General features: G+C 45.0%; 1 protein-coding gene across 3 annotated transcripts in view; it reads right to left on the minus strand.

The window, feature by feature from the left end:
* Positions 1–18,737, minus strand: part of SEPTIN11 (septin 11) — a 123,986-nt gene that overhangs the window by 41,681 nt on the left and 63,568 nt on the right. For all 3 annotated transcript variants that reach the window (XM_054989669.1, XM_054989668.1, XM_054989666.1), the window contains exons 3-4: positions 13,748–13,943; positions 1,717–1,903 (exon numbers count right to left, since the gene is read on the minus strand). In XM_054989669.1, coding sequence (XP_054845644.1) covers positions 1,717–1,903; positions 13,748–13,943 — 383 coding nt within the window. The remainder of the gene's footprint in view (positions 1–1,716; positions 1,904–13,747; positions 13,944–18,737) is intronic.

The following is an 18,737-nucleotide window of genomic DNA, read 5'->3' on the forward strand; positions in this document are numbered from 1 at the left end:
CATGTACACACACACAGACACACACACACACACCTTCTCTGAACACACAGAACAGGTACATCAGAGAGAAAATTAGGCTAGAACTCTTTCCTCTAATATACATGTGCATATTTAAGGAAGGTTTTAAACATATACATGGAGGAAAGTTCAACGAGAGCTCCCAGCTGCATTCCGAAATGGAATATGTCCCGGACCAGCTTACAGCCCCATCTGTTTTGTTTTTTCTGGGGGTGATGTTGAACGCAACAAGATGATACCTGTAACTCTTCCCAGAATTCTTCACAAGTGAAATCTTCTCCCCCCTCCCATTTCTTATCAGCAGGCTCTCCAAAGCAGACATGTCATCCGTCGCCCTGGGCAGAGCTCCGGCCAGAGACCAGGCCTCTTGCTCAACTAACAAAGCCTTGGTTGATTAATCGTGCCAGTTTTGATCCTTTGCTTTTAAGACAAAGAGCTGCAGGAAGCAGCCCTTTAAGAGAGGCATTCCTTTCTGTGTATGCTAGAGAAGGGGGGAATGCCTCTTTTAAAGGTGATACCAGCAGCATGATTTTACTCCCTCCAAAAACCTGCATTAAAAATAATTTTAAAAGTCTTCTACTGAATTAAACAAAGGTCATTCTTTAACCGGTCAAAATGTTTTCAATTGCTTAGTCGAATACATTTTGGGATGAAACAGTTGAGCCCTACCAGGTTGTGGAGGCTACAGCCTCAACCACAGGGTTGAATCACGTCCTCCTCTCGTGCTCAAGGGCCCCAAATCTCCCTACCATTCATGAGTAGCAAGACAGGGGGACGGGGGGCCTGAATCCACACTAAACTTTCTGCCATCAAGAAGGGGTGTGCCTGAAATAATCCTTTTGTGTCTCTGAGAAGAACCCACAATCCCGGCCATCAGAAAAAAATCTGATCTTTACAATACTTGCTGCTGCAAAAATGCTCTTAGCATCAACCTGGAAACAGGAGAAGCTGCCATCTGTATCAAACTGCAGTAGGAAACTTTGGGGTGTTTTTATCATGGATAAAATAGCTGTAAAAGGTAAAGGTGCAAGCACCGAATCATTACTGACCCATGGGGGACGTCGCATCACGACGTTTTCTTGGCAGACTTTTTACGGGGTGGTTTGCCATTGCCTTCCCCAGTCATCTACACTTTACCCCCAGGAAACTGGGTATTCATTTTACTAACCCTCAGAAGGATGGAAGGCTGAGTCAACCTTGAGCAGGCTACCTGAACCCGGCTTCCGCCAGGATCAAACTCAGGTCATGAGCAGAGCTTGGGCTGCAGTACTGCAGCTTACGACTCTGCGCCACGGGGCAGCTGACCGTCTCCAAACTATGGATAACCCGCAATATCAATCGTTATTCTCTGAGCAATGGCTACCCTTCCTAAATTACATAAGCAGCACAAAACAACTGAACATCTCTGACCCATATGTTTACAGTTTTATTGGAGTAACTTGAATAATTATATTATGAGCAGTAAAGATATTGTTAGCCTGCAAGTTATGTAACCTGCTATTTCTTCTATGACAAGTTTAACCTTTTTGCACTGAGAGGGAAATTTACTCTGAGAGGAAAATTTACTCTGGAGCCAGCCCTGGGGCGGGACTCCCAATCATTCTACTGCTCTGCACAACAGAAATATGCTTTCCTCTATGAGGCGGGGAAAGGTAACCCCCCCGTTTTGCATCGTGTCAAGGATGAGTAGCGGTGTACCTTACTGTCGAGCTTCTTCATGGTGACCAGATCAAGAGACTTCAGCGAGTGCCCGGTAGGTGCAATGAAGTATAAGCATGCGTGGATCCTGGTGTCATGATAATTGAAGAGCGACCGCTTGATCTTTAGTTCCTCCTGCAGGTAGGCTTCGAACTGGGCATCTATGTACTCCACAATGGGCTTGTAGCTGAAACAGAAAAACCCCATTTGAAACCCTATTGCAATTGGCATCATTGACAGGGTTCCTTCGATGTTAGGAGCCACTATCTTAACAAGGGTGAGACATACCCAAATCCAGCCCTGCTGTGAGGCACGGTAAAGGAGATAGAGAGACTCCATTGGGAGGGGCCCTGGTTTAGTGGAACATGCTTTGCATGCAAAATTTCCCAGGCATTTCTAGTTACAGGATCAGGTAGCAAGTGATAGGAAAGAATGGAGATCCCGGAGAGCCACAGCCAGACAGAATAGACAACATTGAGCTATAGATTCACAAGTGTTCCAACTCCATATAAAAAGAGGTAAAGGTGCAAGCACCGAGTCCTTGCTGACCCGTGTGGGACGTCGCATCACGACGTTTTCTTGGCAGACTTTTTACGGGGTGGTTTGCCATTGCCTTCCCCAGTCATCTACCCTTTACCCCCAGGAAACTGGGTACTCATTTTTCCGACCTCGGAAGGATGGAAGGCTGAGTCAACCTTGAGCCGGCTACCTGAACCTGGCTTCCACCAGGATCGAACTCAGGTTGTGGGCAGAGCTTGGGCTGCAGTACTGCGGCTTACCACTCTGTGCCACGGGGCTCTTAAAGCACCATTATGTGTCGTTCATAGTGGAGTCCGTATCTTTGAATGCTCAAAGGTCTTCAGTTAAAAGGATCTAATTCAGGAAGGCTGGTAGTGGCGGACCTTTGGACTGGCTTCATATGACGTTTCAGTGGGGGAGCGAAACATGTTTTAGGAGGAGTGGAGTTTTGAACATCTTGTAGCCCTTCCATCCAGACTGAGTCCACAGAAGGAGAAGGAAAGCCTCCTGGCTTTTTACACAGCAGCCGAAATTAAAAACGGGACCACGACACCGTCTTTGTAAAGTAATCTCCAGTGATGAGAAGAAATTGAACCAAAAACATGATCTAGTTGGTATGTTCTGATCACTGGAGACCACCACACAGATGCGGTGTGTGAAAATAAGAAATGCACCATCTTGGCTGCCCACATAATCCTTTCCTTCCCTTGCCAGTTCTACAATGAAAACAGGAGCTGCCACTTTTAGATCCAGGCTGCGGAAGGTTCCTCACACAACCACAATGTTGATACAGTTTTGTGAACCAGTAGCTGCAAGAGCAGATTAGGAATCCAGAAGTTGCTAAGGGCTCCTTAAATAGAAGCCATTGTTTATGTGTACGTATCTCCAGGAAATCACATCTTCCAAACAGGTACACAGAAAGTGACTAACCCATCCGTACTCTCATTTTTCTTTCACACCACACCCCCCTGCCCCGTACTCTTTGAGCTAAATGAAAGGAGAGGAGGAAATGGGTAACGCAACAATGAATAGCAAGATTCGAGTCTAGGAGCACCTTAAAGGCCAACAAGATCTCCAGGGTATAAGCTTTCTAGAGTCTCCCTTTGTTAGTCACAAGTGGGAATGAATGTGTGTTTACGGCAGCTTCAGTCTATTGACTTTCATATGGTTCTCACAGCTATTCCCGTCATATCTCAGGAACACTTCAAAGTGAATGGAAGGGCCAATATGAAGAAGAAAACAGATCTCTAATTGTCCCCCTCCAAGTCTTATCATCTATCACAAGATTAGTTTTCCATCACCAGTAATCCCAACCTTGAACCATAAGGAAATGTGGGGCAAAACGCTTTAATAAACAAATAAACAAACATAAACATGCACACAGAGACCCTATTTTATGATGTATGAATGCAGGCCCAGGGATTTACTGACTGTGGCACGAGCAGACAACTGGATGTGTTCCCAGCTTGTCTTGACTACAACACCACCATCTGACCATCCTCTTGTGCAGTCATGGGACAAGATGGTGGGCAGATGGCCAGCTCTGCTCAAGTTTTATAGGTCACGCAGTTGGCCCCTGGCACCACACACAGTACTGGCTTGTGTGAAAATGAACCCCCCACCACCACTCTGACAAACTCGCTCATTGCCTCGTAAGACAAGAAGCAAGGAATGCTAAACCCATGTACTACTACACCCCCTGAAGCGCCTTTGAAGAGGAAGTGGGTTTGCGTGCTGACGGGGTTCTGAATTCCTCACTTTTCGAGAAACATTGGTCACAGCTGGCTTTTCCACTGAAGATGAACCTTCTTTGTCAAAACATTTCCTAATGAGATGGGACTTGCTCCGACGGGGTGCCTGGCTATCAGGACATCTATTTGTACACTGGAAGCTAAATTTAAAAACTGCTAATACGTGCTACAGCTGTTCCCAATGTCCTGATTGTTAGCTTTAAAGGGGTAAAAGCCCTATTTAGAGTGGGAGGGATTTATCACGAATGTTAATCTTTAAAAGAGAGGTTCTGTGATACAAATGTTTTGGACAGCACCAGCTGGAGTTGCAAACCGAGTCACGCAATTAGAAACAAAATGCATGGTGGGAAGAAACCTCCCCTGCCTCAGTTGTAAAGCTAGGGCTTCACAGACAAAATGATTTGGGCCCCAAATGAACACCTCTTGAGACTATACAAGTTTGCAAATCCTACATAATCCAAACCAGGTATTCAGTTGTTAAATTGGGGAAGAAGGCCCCAATGGTTGCAAGGCCAGCCAGTGTGGTAGTGTTGGACTTGGTATGAATCCCCACTTTGCCATGAAAGTTTGCTGGGTGACTCCGGGACAGTCACACCTTCTCAGAATAACCTACCTCACAAGGTTGTTGTGAGGATAAAATGGGAGGAGAGGAGTGATGTAAGCCATTCTGGTTCCCCAGTGAGGAGATAGGTGAGGTATAAATAAAATAAAATAAAATAAAACATATATCTTTCCAGATGAACAGAGTTCTAGCCCTCAGCAGTCTATCAGTTACATGGCCAGAACTTCACCTACCTTGCTTATTCAGTATATTTTGATATTGTCTCCTCCATGAAACTCCAGCAAGTACACGTGGTTCTTCTTTCCTCCAGCTTATCCTTAAAACAACCCTGCAAGGTAGGTTAGGCTGAGAGATGACTGTGACTGAGTCAGGATTTCAACCTGTCTCTCTCCAAAACTAGTGTACCCCCTATCCAAACTAGTAAAGAGTCCAGTAGCACCTTTAAGACTAACCAACTTTATAGTAGCATAAGCTTTCAAGAACCACAGTTCTCTTTGTCAGATGATGAAGAGAACTGTGGTTCTCAAAAGCTTATGCTACTATAAAGTTGGTTAGTCTTAATGGTGCTACTGGACTTTTTACTATTTTGCGATTACAGACTACAGATGGGCACGAACTGCAATACGAACCAAAGTTTGTCACAAACTGGGCTGGTTTGTGGTTCGCGAACCAGCAGTTCATTAGAGCCCATTTCTGATGAACCTGGACAAACTTTAGGCTGGTTCATTTGGTTCGTTTTCAGTTAGTCACTGCAGACAGCCTGGCACTGATAAATAAGTTTCCTAGGCAACCGAAGCTGGGCTTGGATCAGCTGCTTGTCAGGGAGATCCCCGACAAGCAGCTGATTCGGGGTTTAAATGCCCCTTTCCCTGCTGCTGCATGCCGGCTGTTCTGCTTCCCACGTTTGCAGGAGTTTGTTTATTCCCTGTTGGCTTTAAAAGCCAGGAAAGGGCTAAATGGCTGGTTTTCCCTTCCTCCTTTGGGGTATGCACACACACTCTTCCCCCCCAAAGGCAAGTAAGTGTTGCAACATTGTAACACAGCAACATTGCAACATTGTAACATTACAGCACTTTCCTCCTGGCTTTAAAAGCCAGGAAAGAATTAAAAAGCTGTTTTTCCCTCCCTCCCAGGCATGTTTCAGGCTTTGCCAAAGAGAATAAAAACCAAGCGTTTTGCACAGCCCTTTGGAAACAAAGAGGCAGGGAAACTCTCCCCACCAAGCAGCTGATCCATGCCTGCTGGGGTAAAATGTCCCTTTCTGTGCCGCTGTGAAGCAGCAGGGAAAGGGGCATTTCAACCCCCAATTAGCTCCTTGTTGGGTATCTCCCTGGCAAGCAGCTGATCCAAGCCCATGAAGTGAAATGCCCCTTTCCGTGCCATTTCGCAGCAGTACGGAAAGGGGCATTTAAACCCCACGAACCACGCACCGGTTCGCGAACTGAGGCAAGTTCATGAAAGTTCATGGTTCGTGAAACGGGACGAACCACAAACCGCATGGTTCGGTTTTTCCCCGGTTCATGCCCACCTCTACTACAGACTAACACAGCTAACTCCTCAGGATCTATCTCCCTCTAACCCAGAAATCCTCAGTCTCAATGGAACTGTTGGCACTTGGAGGATTTTGAGAATGGAAAATGGGTGACACCACAAAATGGTTGCCATGGGGGCTGATGCTAGTCACAAAATGTTGGGAGACTGCAAGCCAAGCATCCTCCTATGAGGGAGAAAGTGGTTTCCGAACGGATGCTCCCTGAAGACCCAAAGGCAATGCTTCTTGGGCTCTTCTGAGCAGCTGCTCCAATGAAGGCAAAGAAAGCCAGGGCTGGCTCTTTGCTTTGGGAGAAAGAAGCTTTACGGAAGAAGCAAATGCTTGTCAGGAAATCCATCAGTGAGTGTCAGGATAATTAATAACAATGCTGATGTAACTGCTGGGATACATAAAAATCTCTATGACCAAAGATGCTCATGTGTACAGGCTATTTTCTGGTGTGCAAAAACTGAAACAAGCCAAAACACACCAGGAATGGGGGGAAAGAAGAGTAGAGGCAGACACAGCTGGGTTCTCTGTAGTTCTTGGACACAAGAGGTCTTCGGTATGCAGCTTTCAGGAATTTGGCTGCTCCCTCCACATCAACTAAAATCCCCAGGAGGCAAAATTCTGTTTCACGTTCCACAGTTCGGAGCCAACCCATCGCCCTACTGACAGAACCTTGCTTGTGGCGATGATGCACAGCCTTGCAATGTCCACACTGTGTCTGTGGTCTTTTGCATAGTTCTGGAATGAGAGGGGGTGAATCAAGGAGCAAAAAGGGAAGGGCCCAGAGGAGTACCGGAAAAGAAGGGAGGGCCTGGAGGAACAGATAGATGATGGAAGCTGGAAGCAAGCTGAAGAGAGAGACAAAAGAGGAGGAGGCAGGTGTGGAGGGGAAAGGGGAGCTTCTCAGCATCCATAATCTTACTGCAAAGGTTATGTGTAGTCCATGCTAAGAATCTAATTTGTTTGTTTAAAATATTCCTACCCACTCCTTTTGCCAAACATAAGCCCTCCCCAAGGCAGAAATAAAAAAAGGAAGAAAATTTCAGAACAGAAAAACCAAACAGATAAGACTCTTTTGAAAAGAAAAGTAACCTAACAGATAACAACAACAACATCATCATCATCATCATCATCATCATATTCAATTTATATATTGCCCTTCAGGACAACTTAACACCCACTGAGAGCAGTTTACAAAGTGTGTTGTTATTATCCTCACGACAATCGCCCTGTGAGGTGTGTGGGGCTGAGAAAGCTCCAAGAAGCTGTGACTGACCCAAGGTCACCCAACTGGTTTCAAGAAGAGGAATGGGAAATCAAACCCGGCTCTCCAGATTAGAGTCCTGCTGCTCTTAACCACTACCCCAAACTGGCTCTCCATCAACACTTGTCCATCAACAGGAGGGGCTGGGGAAGCCAAAAAAATAAAGAATTCCTGCAAATGCCATTTATGTTGGGAGCCCAGACAAGTATCTTGAAGAGAACAGTTTTTACATGATGGCTAAATGATCTCAGGGAAGGGACACGGCGGCCTCCCTGGGGGAGAATCTTGGCATCAAGGATGAGGGGACCACCTAAAGAACTTCTGCTGGAAGTGGCATGCAGAGAAAAGGCCCCCACAAGGCAAATTATGGGGCTAGGTCTGTCTGGAAGCAGAACCCTCCTTCAGGTATGCCGGGCAGAGGCAATCCAAAAATTGCCGGGCACAGGCAATCCAGAAATTGATTTCTTGGGTATAAATTATGCATTATATTCTGCAGTATATTATTTGCACAGCATACTCTGTTCCGTCAGTCAAGAGCACAGGGGCACGGAGCTATGAAGATTCGGCCTCTCAAAATATTAGGCTCCCTCTCCAGCGAAGGTTATCAGCAGGAGCTCTGCACCCGCTTTCAAGCTGATCTCCACCACTGTTACACGGTCCTTGAAGAGCCAAGAGTCTAAAGAAACCAAGTGATGTGCAGGATACCACATTCCGTGGCCCTCGTGGCATATACACCGCTCTGGTTACAGATGGAGGACTAACACACACAACTGGTGGACAGTCAGGAACTCGTGAACGGGAAATCCAAAGCAAGTTTGAGTTCTATCATTGCCTTGCTTCCTGAGCCTCAACAGTTCTGGAGAAATGCAGCGGGTGTTGTGTTTGCATGGCACATTTGCACCAAGTTTGGATTGTATAGCATTTTGTTTTAATTGGTCTGATTCTATGGCATAAAAGCCAATAGTCCCTTAGAAGGAACACTCCTCCACCTTTCCCCTTGCCGAGTACATCCTAGTAATAAACACAGAAAGCTGCCTTATAGAAAGTCTGGAGGGCTCGCCTATCCAACTACTGTGCACTGCAACGGATGTGAATTCTTCAAGGCGTCGTAAGGGGTCTTTCCTAGTCCGGCAGGTGATTGGAGGTGCCCGGGACTGAACTGGGGTGGTCCTCTACATCTGAAGCACCTGCTCTGCCGCTGAACTACATCCCACCCACCCACCCCCTTGAGTTTGTTACAGAATCCCACCCACATCCATAGAAGCCAGCATACTGCAAGTCCCAAATGGGTAGAGAAGCCAGCAGGCTTAGAATTCTTCTGTGCAAGCCGCACATTCCAGGAATTCCTCGCTAAAGTCTCATTCCCTATTTAGGGAAAATGCAGATGAAGTCATTAAAATAGCTGTGCTGCTGGCTCCGGTCCAAACAGGAAACCGAAGGAATTGGGTATATCTAGGCTATAAACTTCTATACCAGTTTAAAAAACATTTTATGAATTCCCTAGTCATGTGGAAATTGGAAGGGGGAGAGTAATCCTGCCAGTTATGTTGGTCTTAAATGTTGACTATCTGGACACACCCATTCAAGCAATACTGAACTGTAGGAAAAATGTCTGGAACAAATGTTTCATAACGAACTGGTTCACTAAAGAGAACTGCTAACCAGCTTATTTTACTATCTGTTTACTTCATTTATATCCTGCCTCTCTCTCCTCACTATTTTTTTATTTATGCAATAAACAGTAAATAATACATAAGAAATAAAAACAAAATCATCTAACCAACCAACCGAACTAACAATACATATAAACACAAAAAAGAAAGATGGAAAGGGAGAAAAAGAAGACACAGAGAAGGAGATTTTTTTTAAAAAAACTAATTAAACTACAAGTGGGGTTCTGATTTTCTCCATGAAAAATATGTATCATTTTCAAATTTTCACTTGCTCTGTTAAGAATAAAAGTCCCCCTTTTTCTAAAGGTCATATTCCTTAATCCATCAATCCACATACCATCAAATCATTATTATCTATTTCATATAAAAAGTCTATGAAAGGTTTCTATTCAACCAAAAAAACAGATATTGTCTTTCCCGCCTTTCCCTCCACTAGGGACTCAAAGCAGCTCATGTGGTTCTCCTCTCCTACATTTTATCCTCACAACAACCCTGTGAAGTAGGTTAGGCTGAGAGTGTGCGACTGGCCCAAGGTCACTCAACAAGCTTCCGTGACAGAGCGGGGATTTGAACCTGAGCCTCTCAAACCCTAGTTAAACACTGTAACAGTACACCCACACTGAGCCTGCCACCCTGTCTCCCATTGAGCCTCTATTAAAAAGGACAGGGCATTTTTCTCCAAGCTGGTTGCCAACCCCACTGTTCACCCTAACTCCCAAGAGCTCACAATAGCATGCACGGATGGAATTATCCCATTTTCTTCCTCACAGCAAGCCTGTGCAGTTGCTTAGGTCGAGAGAGAGCTGTGTGCACAGTCACGCAGTATCCTCTTCTAACTAGGGTTGCCAGGTTCAGGTTAGGAAATTCCTGGAGATTTTGGGGGTGGAGCCTGAAAAGAATGGAGTTTGGGGAGGGGAGGGGCCTCAATGGGGTATAATGCCATAGAGTCTACCCTCCAGAGCAGCCATTTTCTCCAGGGGAACTGATCTCTGTGGCCTGGAGATCAGTTGTGATTCCGGGAGATCTCCAGCCACTACCTGGAGACTGGCAACCTGACTTCTAACCCGGGATAGAATCCAAACCGCTCTTCTTGGTCCAAGTCAACCACTGTCACAGGTCAGTAAAAGTTGTTGTTGGGCTGGCAGGTTACCTCTTGCCTTAAGTAAAGAAACTGAAGTGCCAGACCTTCGCTGAGTCACACACTTTATCATGGAGACTAAAAAAAAGGGCTTACACTGAGGGCAGGGAAATATTCCCCCCATCACAACTGTCTAACACTTCTTACCAAAGTCTGTTTTAGAGCTCAAGAATCGTAGCTGCAGAGTCGGTTAAACAATGCTGCAGTCTGCGAGGTGTGGGCTGGCTAACCGCTTACATCTCTGACTAATTCTGGAGGAGTTATTGTGTACATACAACTGAATAGCCACACATCTATAACTGATCCTGTGACAAACACGGCTGGAGAAACCTTGGGAAGTAATAGGGCTTCAGAAAAATTTCTGAGAAACCCAAGACGGGGAGCGGGGGAATGTAACAAGGTCTCATTATGCACGTCTTGTGTGACTCAAATCTGCTTCAGTCCAGCCCTTTTCAGATACTGGCTTCATTTACCCAGAGGTTCCCACAAAAGGCCTCAAAAGGTTGTCAGAGCAGCTTTGAAAGTTCTGAACTTAAGAGAAGAGCCTCCTAGAAAAAGAAACTGGACCAAAAAAAAGCCCCCACCGAGCCAGAAAAGTAACTCCAGTCTATGCTTAAGATTATGAGCACTTGGCACAAGCCTTCGATTGTGACAAGACACAATGAAGATAACGGCTCTCCTACTCAAGCAAGTCGCTCTGAAAAACTTTTAACAAGGAAGGCCTTGACAGAAAATTGGGAACAACCCTGACTGAATGAAGGAAATGCAAAGCAAGCTGTTCGGAACACCTGCTCCCTTTTCCCAACGATTGCCCTCCCACTATACCCCGTCTTGGGAATTTCCATATTTCTTCGGTCACAGAGCTCCTGCAGTATCTGCGTGCGTATGCACACACACAAACACACACCTCTCTGCAAGGCGTCAGGAAAGCTCCAACCTAGAGAATATGATAAAGGGATAATAATGGCTTCTGGCTGCAAACACAAAAGTCTTTTCAAATGGCCTTTAGAATAGATGAGAATTGGGAAGGGGAGAGGAAATTTTAGTAAGTAAGGAGGGAGGTTTAAGAGGCCCAGGAGTGGATATATGTATTTAAGATTAACTGGCAAAGAGTTTACAAGTGAACCAGATAGTGTTAGGCAGGGCTTTTTTTCAGCTGGAATGCAGTGGAACGGTGTTCCAGAACCTCTTGAAAATGGTCACATGGCTGGTGGCCCCGCCCCCTGATCTCCAGACAGAGGGGAGTTGAGATTGCCCTGTCTGGAGATCAGGGGGCGGGGCCACTAGCCATGTGACAATTTTCTCTGAGGGCAACCCATTGAGTTCCACCACCTCTTTTTCCAGAAAAAAAGCCCTGCTATTAGTGCTTTGAGTTAGGATTGCTAGACCAGGGTCAGCCAATGTCAGGAGCTTTTGCAGGGGTGGGGGAGACCTTGAAAGACATCCGTACTGACGCTATGATGTCACATCTGGGTGAAAAACCAGACATAACATCACACACAACCATGCAACTGTCTATGAATCCTCCAAACCCCTATGGTAGAGGCTAGGGAAATTCCTAGAGTGTCTCAGGGGTACGTGACATCACTTCTGGGTTTTCACCTGGAAGTGATGTCGCAGCATCGGCAACACTGTTTTTCAAGGGATCCTCCTTTTTCTCCTGGTGTCCAAAGGAAAAATGTGGGAAGTGGCAGTAAAAAGCATGGATGAACTACTATCAACTTCATTTATAGTCCGCCTTTCTCACTGAGACTCAAGGCAGATTATAACTACAAACAATGCAGTAAGAACAGTACAGTGCACAAAAATTGGTTTCAAGTAGGTAGCCATGTTGGTCTCAAACTGAGAGCCAGTTTGGTGTAGTGGTTAAGAGCACAGGACTCTAATCTGGAGAGCTGGGTTTGATTCCCCACTCCTTCACCTGAAACCAGCTGGGTGAACTTGGGTCAGTCACTTAAGAGCAGCAGGACTTTAATCTGGAGAGGCAGTTTGATTCCCCACTCCTCCGCTTGAAGCCAGCTGGGTGACCTTGGGTCAGTCACAGCTTCTAGGAGCTTTCTCAGCCCCACCCACCTCACAGGGTGATTGTTATTGTGGGGATAATAATGACATTGTAAACTGCTCTGAGTGGGCATTAAGTTGTCCTGAAGGGTGGTATATAAATCAAATGCTATTATTATTATTATTATTATCCAGTAGAACATCAGGATTTTGGTCCAACGGCAACTTAAAGACCAGCAAGATCTTCACGGTATAAACTTTTGAGAGACAAAGCTCCCTTCTTCAGATACAGTGGAAGGGAAGGGAGCTTTGACTCTCAAAAGCTTAAGGTGCCATTGGGCCTAAATCTAACAAAATTCAGAGGACTCACTAACACAAAGCAGAAGTTCTTTGGGCAACCTTGGGCCAGTAACCGTCTCACAGCCTAACCTACCTCACAGGATTGTCACGAGGATAAAAATGGGGACGAACAAACCACATATGCCTCTCTGAGCTTCTCAGAAGTTGGAGCAGGAGAAAAATGAGTGAGCTAGATAAATCGCAATATTGTCAGCACAAATCAGTCAATCATATAACTTTATTTTTTAAAGTAAAAAGATTTGTGCCTTTGGGACACATACTTAAAACACAGGCCCAATATCCACAGTCACTCAGTATACATAGTCAATGAACATATAAAGCTCCCTTATACCAAGTTAGAACACAGACAGCAGAGCCTCAGGTTATGGTCAAGGCCTGCCCTGGACATGGACTCAGACAGAGAGAGGTCATTCCCACCGCTGTTTCTAGATGCCTAACATTAAATTCTGCAAATGCAGCTTTATTAATAATAACCACCACCACCATGTGCCTATATATGGCTCTTCTAGACAGATTATTGCCCCATTCAGAGTGGTGAACAAAGTCAGTGTTATCATTATCCCCACAATACAGCTGGGGAGCTGGACTGAGAGGAGTGGCTTATTCAAGGCCACCTGCTGAGCTCATGGCAGTAGTGGGATTTGAATCAGCAGAGTGCTGATTTGCATCCCAACCACTTAACCACTATGCTAAAGCAGCTCTACCATTGAGCCACAGCAATTCCTGACCACAAATTGGATGTGGAGTGCAACAGGAGATCAGGGAAAGGGTATGAGGAATGGTATAACTTGATCTCACAGAAAAATAATGACGGTCAGCCAAAGACAAATCAGAGCTTTTCCCAACATGGTACAGTCCTCTCACATGGGACTATAACAACAACGACGTTCGATTTACATGCCGCCCTTATTATCCTTATTATTATCCTCACAACAATCACCCTGTGAGGAGGGTGGGGCTGAGAGAGCTCCAAGAGAGCTGTGACTGTCCCAAGGTGACCCAGCTGGCTTCAAGTGGAGGAGTGGGGAATCAAACCTGGCTCTCCAGATTAGAGTCCTGCCGCTCTTAACCACTACACCAAACACCACCCAGGAATGCCTATTTGAACAGAAGCCCACACCAACAGCTATCATTGTACAAAAATCTTATTGATTTGTCTCTAATATGCATAATTCTCTGACCTTCATAGGATCCACTCCCCAAGGGCAAGAGGTTCGCATTACCTGTCGTCTTTATTGATCTGGTCCCCAAATCCCACCGTGTCGACAATCGTCAGCTTCAGACGGACATTGCTCTCCTGAAGTTCATAACTTCTTGCTTTCAACCGCACGCCGGGCTCATTGTGAGTGGCAGGGTCGCTTTCAAACTTTGTGTTGAATAGAGTGTCCATGAGCGTGGATTTGCCGATTCCGGTTTCCCCTAAAAAAAAACAAGCAAACAAGCAAACCACATTTTCATTAAGAATTCCTGTTGCCAAGAGTCTTCTTCCCTTTGCCTTCTGATTCACATCTGGATATTTGCTTCAAGACGAATTCTAAAAGAGCTGCTTTTAAGTTTAAAGACATAGGGTGGGACAAATATTGCTTAGGAACAGGACTCTGCAGCCCAACAGAGAGGCCCAAGTTCAAATCCTGATCTTGCTGCATGTAAGTCCTTGGAAAAGCCACAGATTTGCAGCTCTTCTGAGGAAGCGTGAAATAAAATACAAATGGTTATTTCTGGAAGGCATCTGGTTCAGTTATAAAGATCAAGCCTACAAGATAATATCAGAAGCACAGCTGAGGGACTTTGTGTTTAATCATCAAGAGTTTCAGCAAGGAGAAGATCCAGAATCTGAAGGGGTGAGGGGGGAGGAGGCAGTGAGCGCAGCTACTATAGCTGTTCAGAGAGAGCTGCGACCGAGATGCAGGGGGGGGGGGAGAAGACCTGATCCTGACTGTAGTTTGTATTTTATAAGGTCTACCAATCTAACGGCTTATTAGAAAGTTTAACTTTAAATAACTGTATTATGAAGGGAATGCAAGACTTGTAGTTGTAGTTGTAGTGTGTGTTTTTAATATGTTGTTCCTTCCCTTTCCCCTTGTTCTCCCTTTTTCCCTTTTGTAGTTTTATGAGTTTAGGAATTAAAAAAAATAAAAATCTATAAAAAAAAAAGGAAAAGCCACACACTCAGGGCCAAGCTACAAGTGATGAATGACACTTGCCTGGCAAGTGAACAGACACACGTGTATTCCTCCCTGTTCACTTGCGCTCCACTTGTGCTCCACGTGATCACTATGTGAAGCGCAAGTGAACAGGGAGGAATACACGTGAGTCTGTTCACTTGCCGTTCAAGTGTCATTCATCACTTGTAGCTTGGCCCTCACAGATTCAACTTCCCTCATTAGTTGAAACCAGATCTGCAGTGGGGAAGAACTGTCCCTCAACTCTATAGCCCAACAGAGATGAACCTACAGCATGGTTGGAAATCAAGGATGTGTGTGTGTGTGAATATGTTGGCAGAGCGGCTTTGCAGCAGTCAGGACACTGAACTGAATAAGAGTAACAAAAGCTTTGAACTAACAAACTGGATAGGAAAGACAAGGAACACATCTTGCTGTCTTGCTAGTTGAGAGTTTTAGAGAGTTCTAAAAGTAGCATTCTCGAGACAGGCATGGAGAAAAACCCTTATTAGAAAGAAGGTACTCCCCCTCCAGTCCTGTCTTAACTAGAGTTTGCTATCCCCTGTAGGATCTCATTTTTTTGTTCCTCGAGCATGAAATGTTGCTATACTTCAACAGTATGAGCATGAATTCGAGTGAAAAGCATGATCCACACAGTCCTAGTTTAACTAGAGTTATACAGCTGCAAGACTGCCTGTCCTTTGAGCAGGGTTCTGTTGAGAAGGCCAGTCAACAGGACCTTTCAAATGCTTCATCATACATTATTGCAGTAATAAGAACCACCACCTTGCAGGGTAGGCCTGTATTACAATTCCATATTGGAGGAAGGGAATAGCGCTGAGCTCAAGAACTTCCCAGCTTATGTTGTGGTGCACCATCTCTCCGATTCACTACATTAAAGCCATCTAAACGCAGCGCACAGAGTAAGATCGCACTTGAGAATCTAGTCATGTTTCAGGCTGCATGCATGAAGCTTACTGTCTGAACATGCAATATGCCAGAAATGGGGTGCCAACCTCCAGGAGGTGGCTGGGGATCTCCTGGAATTACAACCGATCTCCAGGCAATAGAGATCAGTTCCCTCTGGAGAAAACGGCTGCTTTGGAAGGTGGAGTCTACGTGGAGTCTTATACCCTGCTGCGGTAACTCCCCAAATCCTGCCCTCTCTCCCCAGGTTCCATCACCAAATTTACATGAATTTCACAAGCTGGAGTTTCACAAACTGTGACCAGCATGAGGGGCTCGTGGGCATGATTTTGCTCACTATACACATGTACGTCACTTGTGCGTCCCTTCCTAAGGGTCAGGTGAAGCAACTGCTAATTTGAACACGGCTCATAATTTTAAACACAGGCACTTTGCTCTCTTTCAGTGATCATTATATTTCTATAACCTTGATTGTATGGAAAATAACCCCTTCACAATGTGGGAAGTAGATAACAATCAACTGTAGCATAACAATCAACTGTAGTTAGACTGTAGTTATCGTCCAAACAAACTAGATCGAGGCTTGTTCCAATATATCTCTTCCTTAATTACCCCTTAAGCATGTTCCACATTAAAGCAAAAAAAAAAAAAAAACTAGGATGTTCCATTCATTTTAAAGTGGCACAAGAGACTTTTTGGAACCCCGCCGCAGACATGCATTTCCCCTACATTAACTTGCAAGGTTTATTTTGGACTTATAAAAGACAAACAGGAAGGGAATTGTTCCTTAGCAGAAACATTTTGTTCAGAAAGGGATTCCGGGTAGATAAAAGAGGGCAATTAAGAAGATCAAGAATTAGAGCACCTTTCCTATGAGGGAAGGCTAAAAAGCCTGGGGCTTCTTAATTTGGAAAAAAGACAATTGGGGGGGGGGCATGACTGAGGTTTAGAAAATTATGCATTGGGGGATAAAGTTTTTCTCCCTCTCCCAGAATCCCTAAAACTCAGGGGCACCCAATGAAGTTCATGAGTAATAGGTACAGGACGGACAAAAGGAAGTACTTTTTTTACTCTGCAAGTAATTAACTTGTGGGATTCACTGAGAATAGATGCCATGATGGTTATTAGCATGGTGAAGCTGCTACACTTTACAGCTTCGCTCACCCCAAAAAACGCATGGAATTCCGGATCTGTTTCAAGGTGTTGGTTTTAAGCTTTAAAGCCCTAAACAGATTGGGACCAGCATACCGGAGGGACAGTCTCTCCCTGTATGTGCCCTGGAGAGCGCTTCGTTCCGCAGGTAAGAACTTACTGGTGATCCCTAGCCCTAGGGAAGCTCGTTTGGCCTCGACCAGGGCCAGGGCCTTTTCGGTCCTGGCCTCAATCTGGTGGAACTCTGTCTGTGGACACTCAGGCCCGCCATTTTGGTCGGCCTGTAAGACGGAGATGTTCCACCAGGCTTACAGTTGAGGCCAGCGTCAGGGCCATCATTGAGCCTCCCACCGGTCTCCAGTATTCGAGTACAGCTCGTGTGTCTGCCTACCTCCTCTTTGTATGCTGGTGGCAGGAACGTGTAACCAACTATATCAAGTTTTTGTATATATAATAATTTTAATTGCTGAATTTTATTGTAGAATCTGCTATGTAATTGTATTTTATGACTGTTGTACCCCGTCCTGAGCCCACTTGTGGGGAGGGCGGGTTAAACACCAAATAAACTAAAACTAAACTAAACTTCTGTAGGTGACACCTTGCAACTGGGAAAGATCACCAACTGCCCGTTCGCGCACATTCTCTGTGGTGGCTCCCACCTTGTGGAATGACCTGAGGAGGTCAGGAAGGTCCTCAGCGTCTATTAATCAGCAGAATGCACGGGGCAGAAATATTCAGGAGGGCAATCTTATAAAAGGATTAGAACTGTAGCATAATTATAGTCTACTGCAATGATTATTGTAGAGCTTATCTTGCTTTTACTGCTTTGTTCTCTGCCTTTGTATTGCAGTTTTATAGTATGCTTTGCCTTAAGTTTGTTGATCACATTGTTTTCCAACGCTGTTTTCCGAGTCTGGAATAGTAGAACAAAATCTGAGTTCAGTAGCACCTTAAAGGACCAACAAAAATGTCCAGGATATAAATTTCTGTGAGACAAAGCTCACAGCACGTTCTAATGCTGTGATCCTGGTCCTAGCGCATTGTTTAATGACCGTCTTTCGGCATTTGTGCATTGTTTTATATTCTGTAATCTTCTGATTTTCTGCAAGAAAGGTGATTATTAATAAGTAAATAAAATAAATAAAAGATAAATAAAATAAAGATAAAAGATAAAGTAAATAAAATAAATAAATAAAAGGTGCTCTGCCACTGAGCTACAGTTTCTCCTGCTATGTTACTGAAGTTATATCCAGTGAAGGAGTATCACTGAGAAAGAGGAGAAAGGAGATATTAATTTATGCCACCCTTCTCCTTGAGCATTTGCAATACCGAGATATTTTCTGCTGAACCTTAAATGGCTCCCGATTGGTAAGAAGAAAGTCATGTGACTGGCAGTCTCCTTAGCTAGGGTAGCCAACTGGGTTGGGAAATTCCTGGAGATTTGGGGGAGGAGCTTGGGAAGGGGCCTCAGTGAGGCAGAATGCTACATAGTCCAGCCTCCAAAGCAGCCATTTTCTCTAGGGGGTCTCTGTTGTCCAGAGATCAGTTATAATTCCAGGAGATAGCTGGGTCCCACCTGGAAGTTGGCAACCTGAGCATCAGCCCAATTTTGCCTGCTTCTTCAATGTGTGTTTGCAAAGAAGGATCAAAACCTCACACCCACTGTGGATGTCAGAGACCTGAGAGCCACGTACTACAGTCTGCACAGCCCAATAAAACTCCAATCAATATTTCTTTTGCTCTTTAGGGAGGGAAGAATGAAGCTGTCTCTTATGCTTTTGCTGCAAAAACAAACTGGATTTCATATAAACAGGCAGCGATGGGAATAGCTTGGCCTGGCCAACCTGAGTGCAAAGATCAAGCCTTCTGTTTGCACACAGAAAATGCCTTCCAGGGAATGCAAACGAGAAGTTACCAAAAACACACACACACACACACACACGCTACCATTTTTTGGGAAGTTCAAACCACT

The sequence above is a fragment of the Eublepharis macularius genome, chromosome 10, assembly GCF_028583425.1.
Source record: "Eublepharis macularius isolate TG4126 chromosome 10, MPM_Emac_v1.0, whole genome shotgun sequence".
Taxonomy (NCBI): domain Eukaryota; kingdom Metazoa; phylum Chordata; class Lepidosauria; order Squamata; family Eublepharidae; genus Eublepharis; species Eublepharis macularius.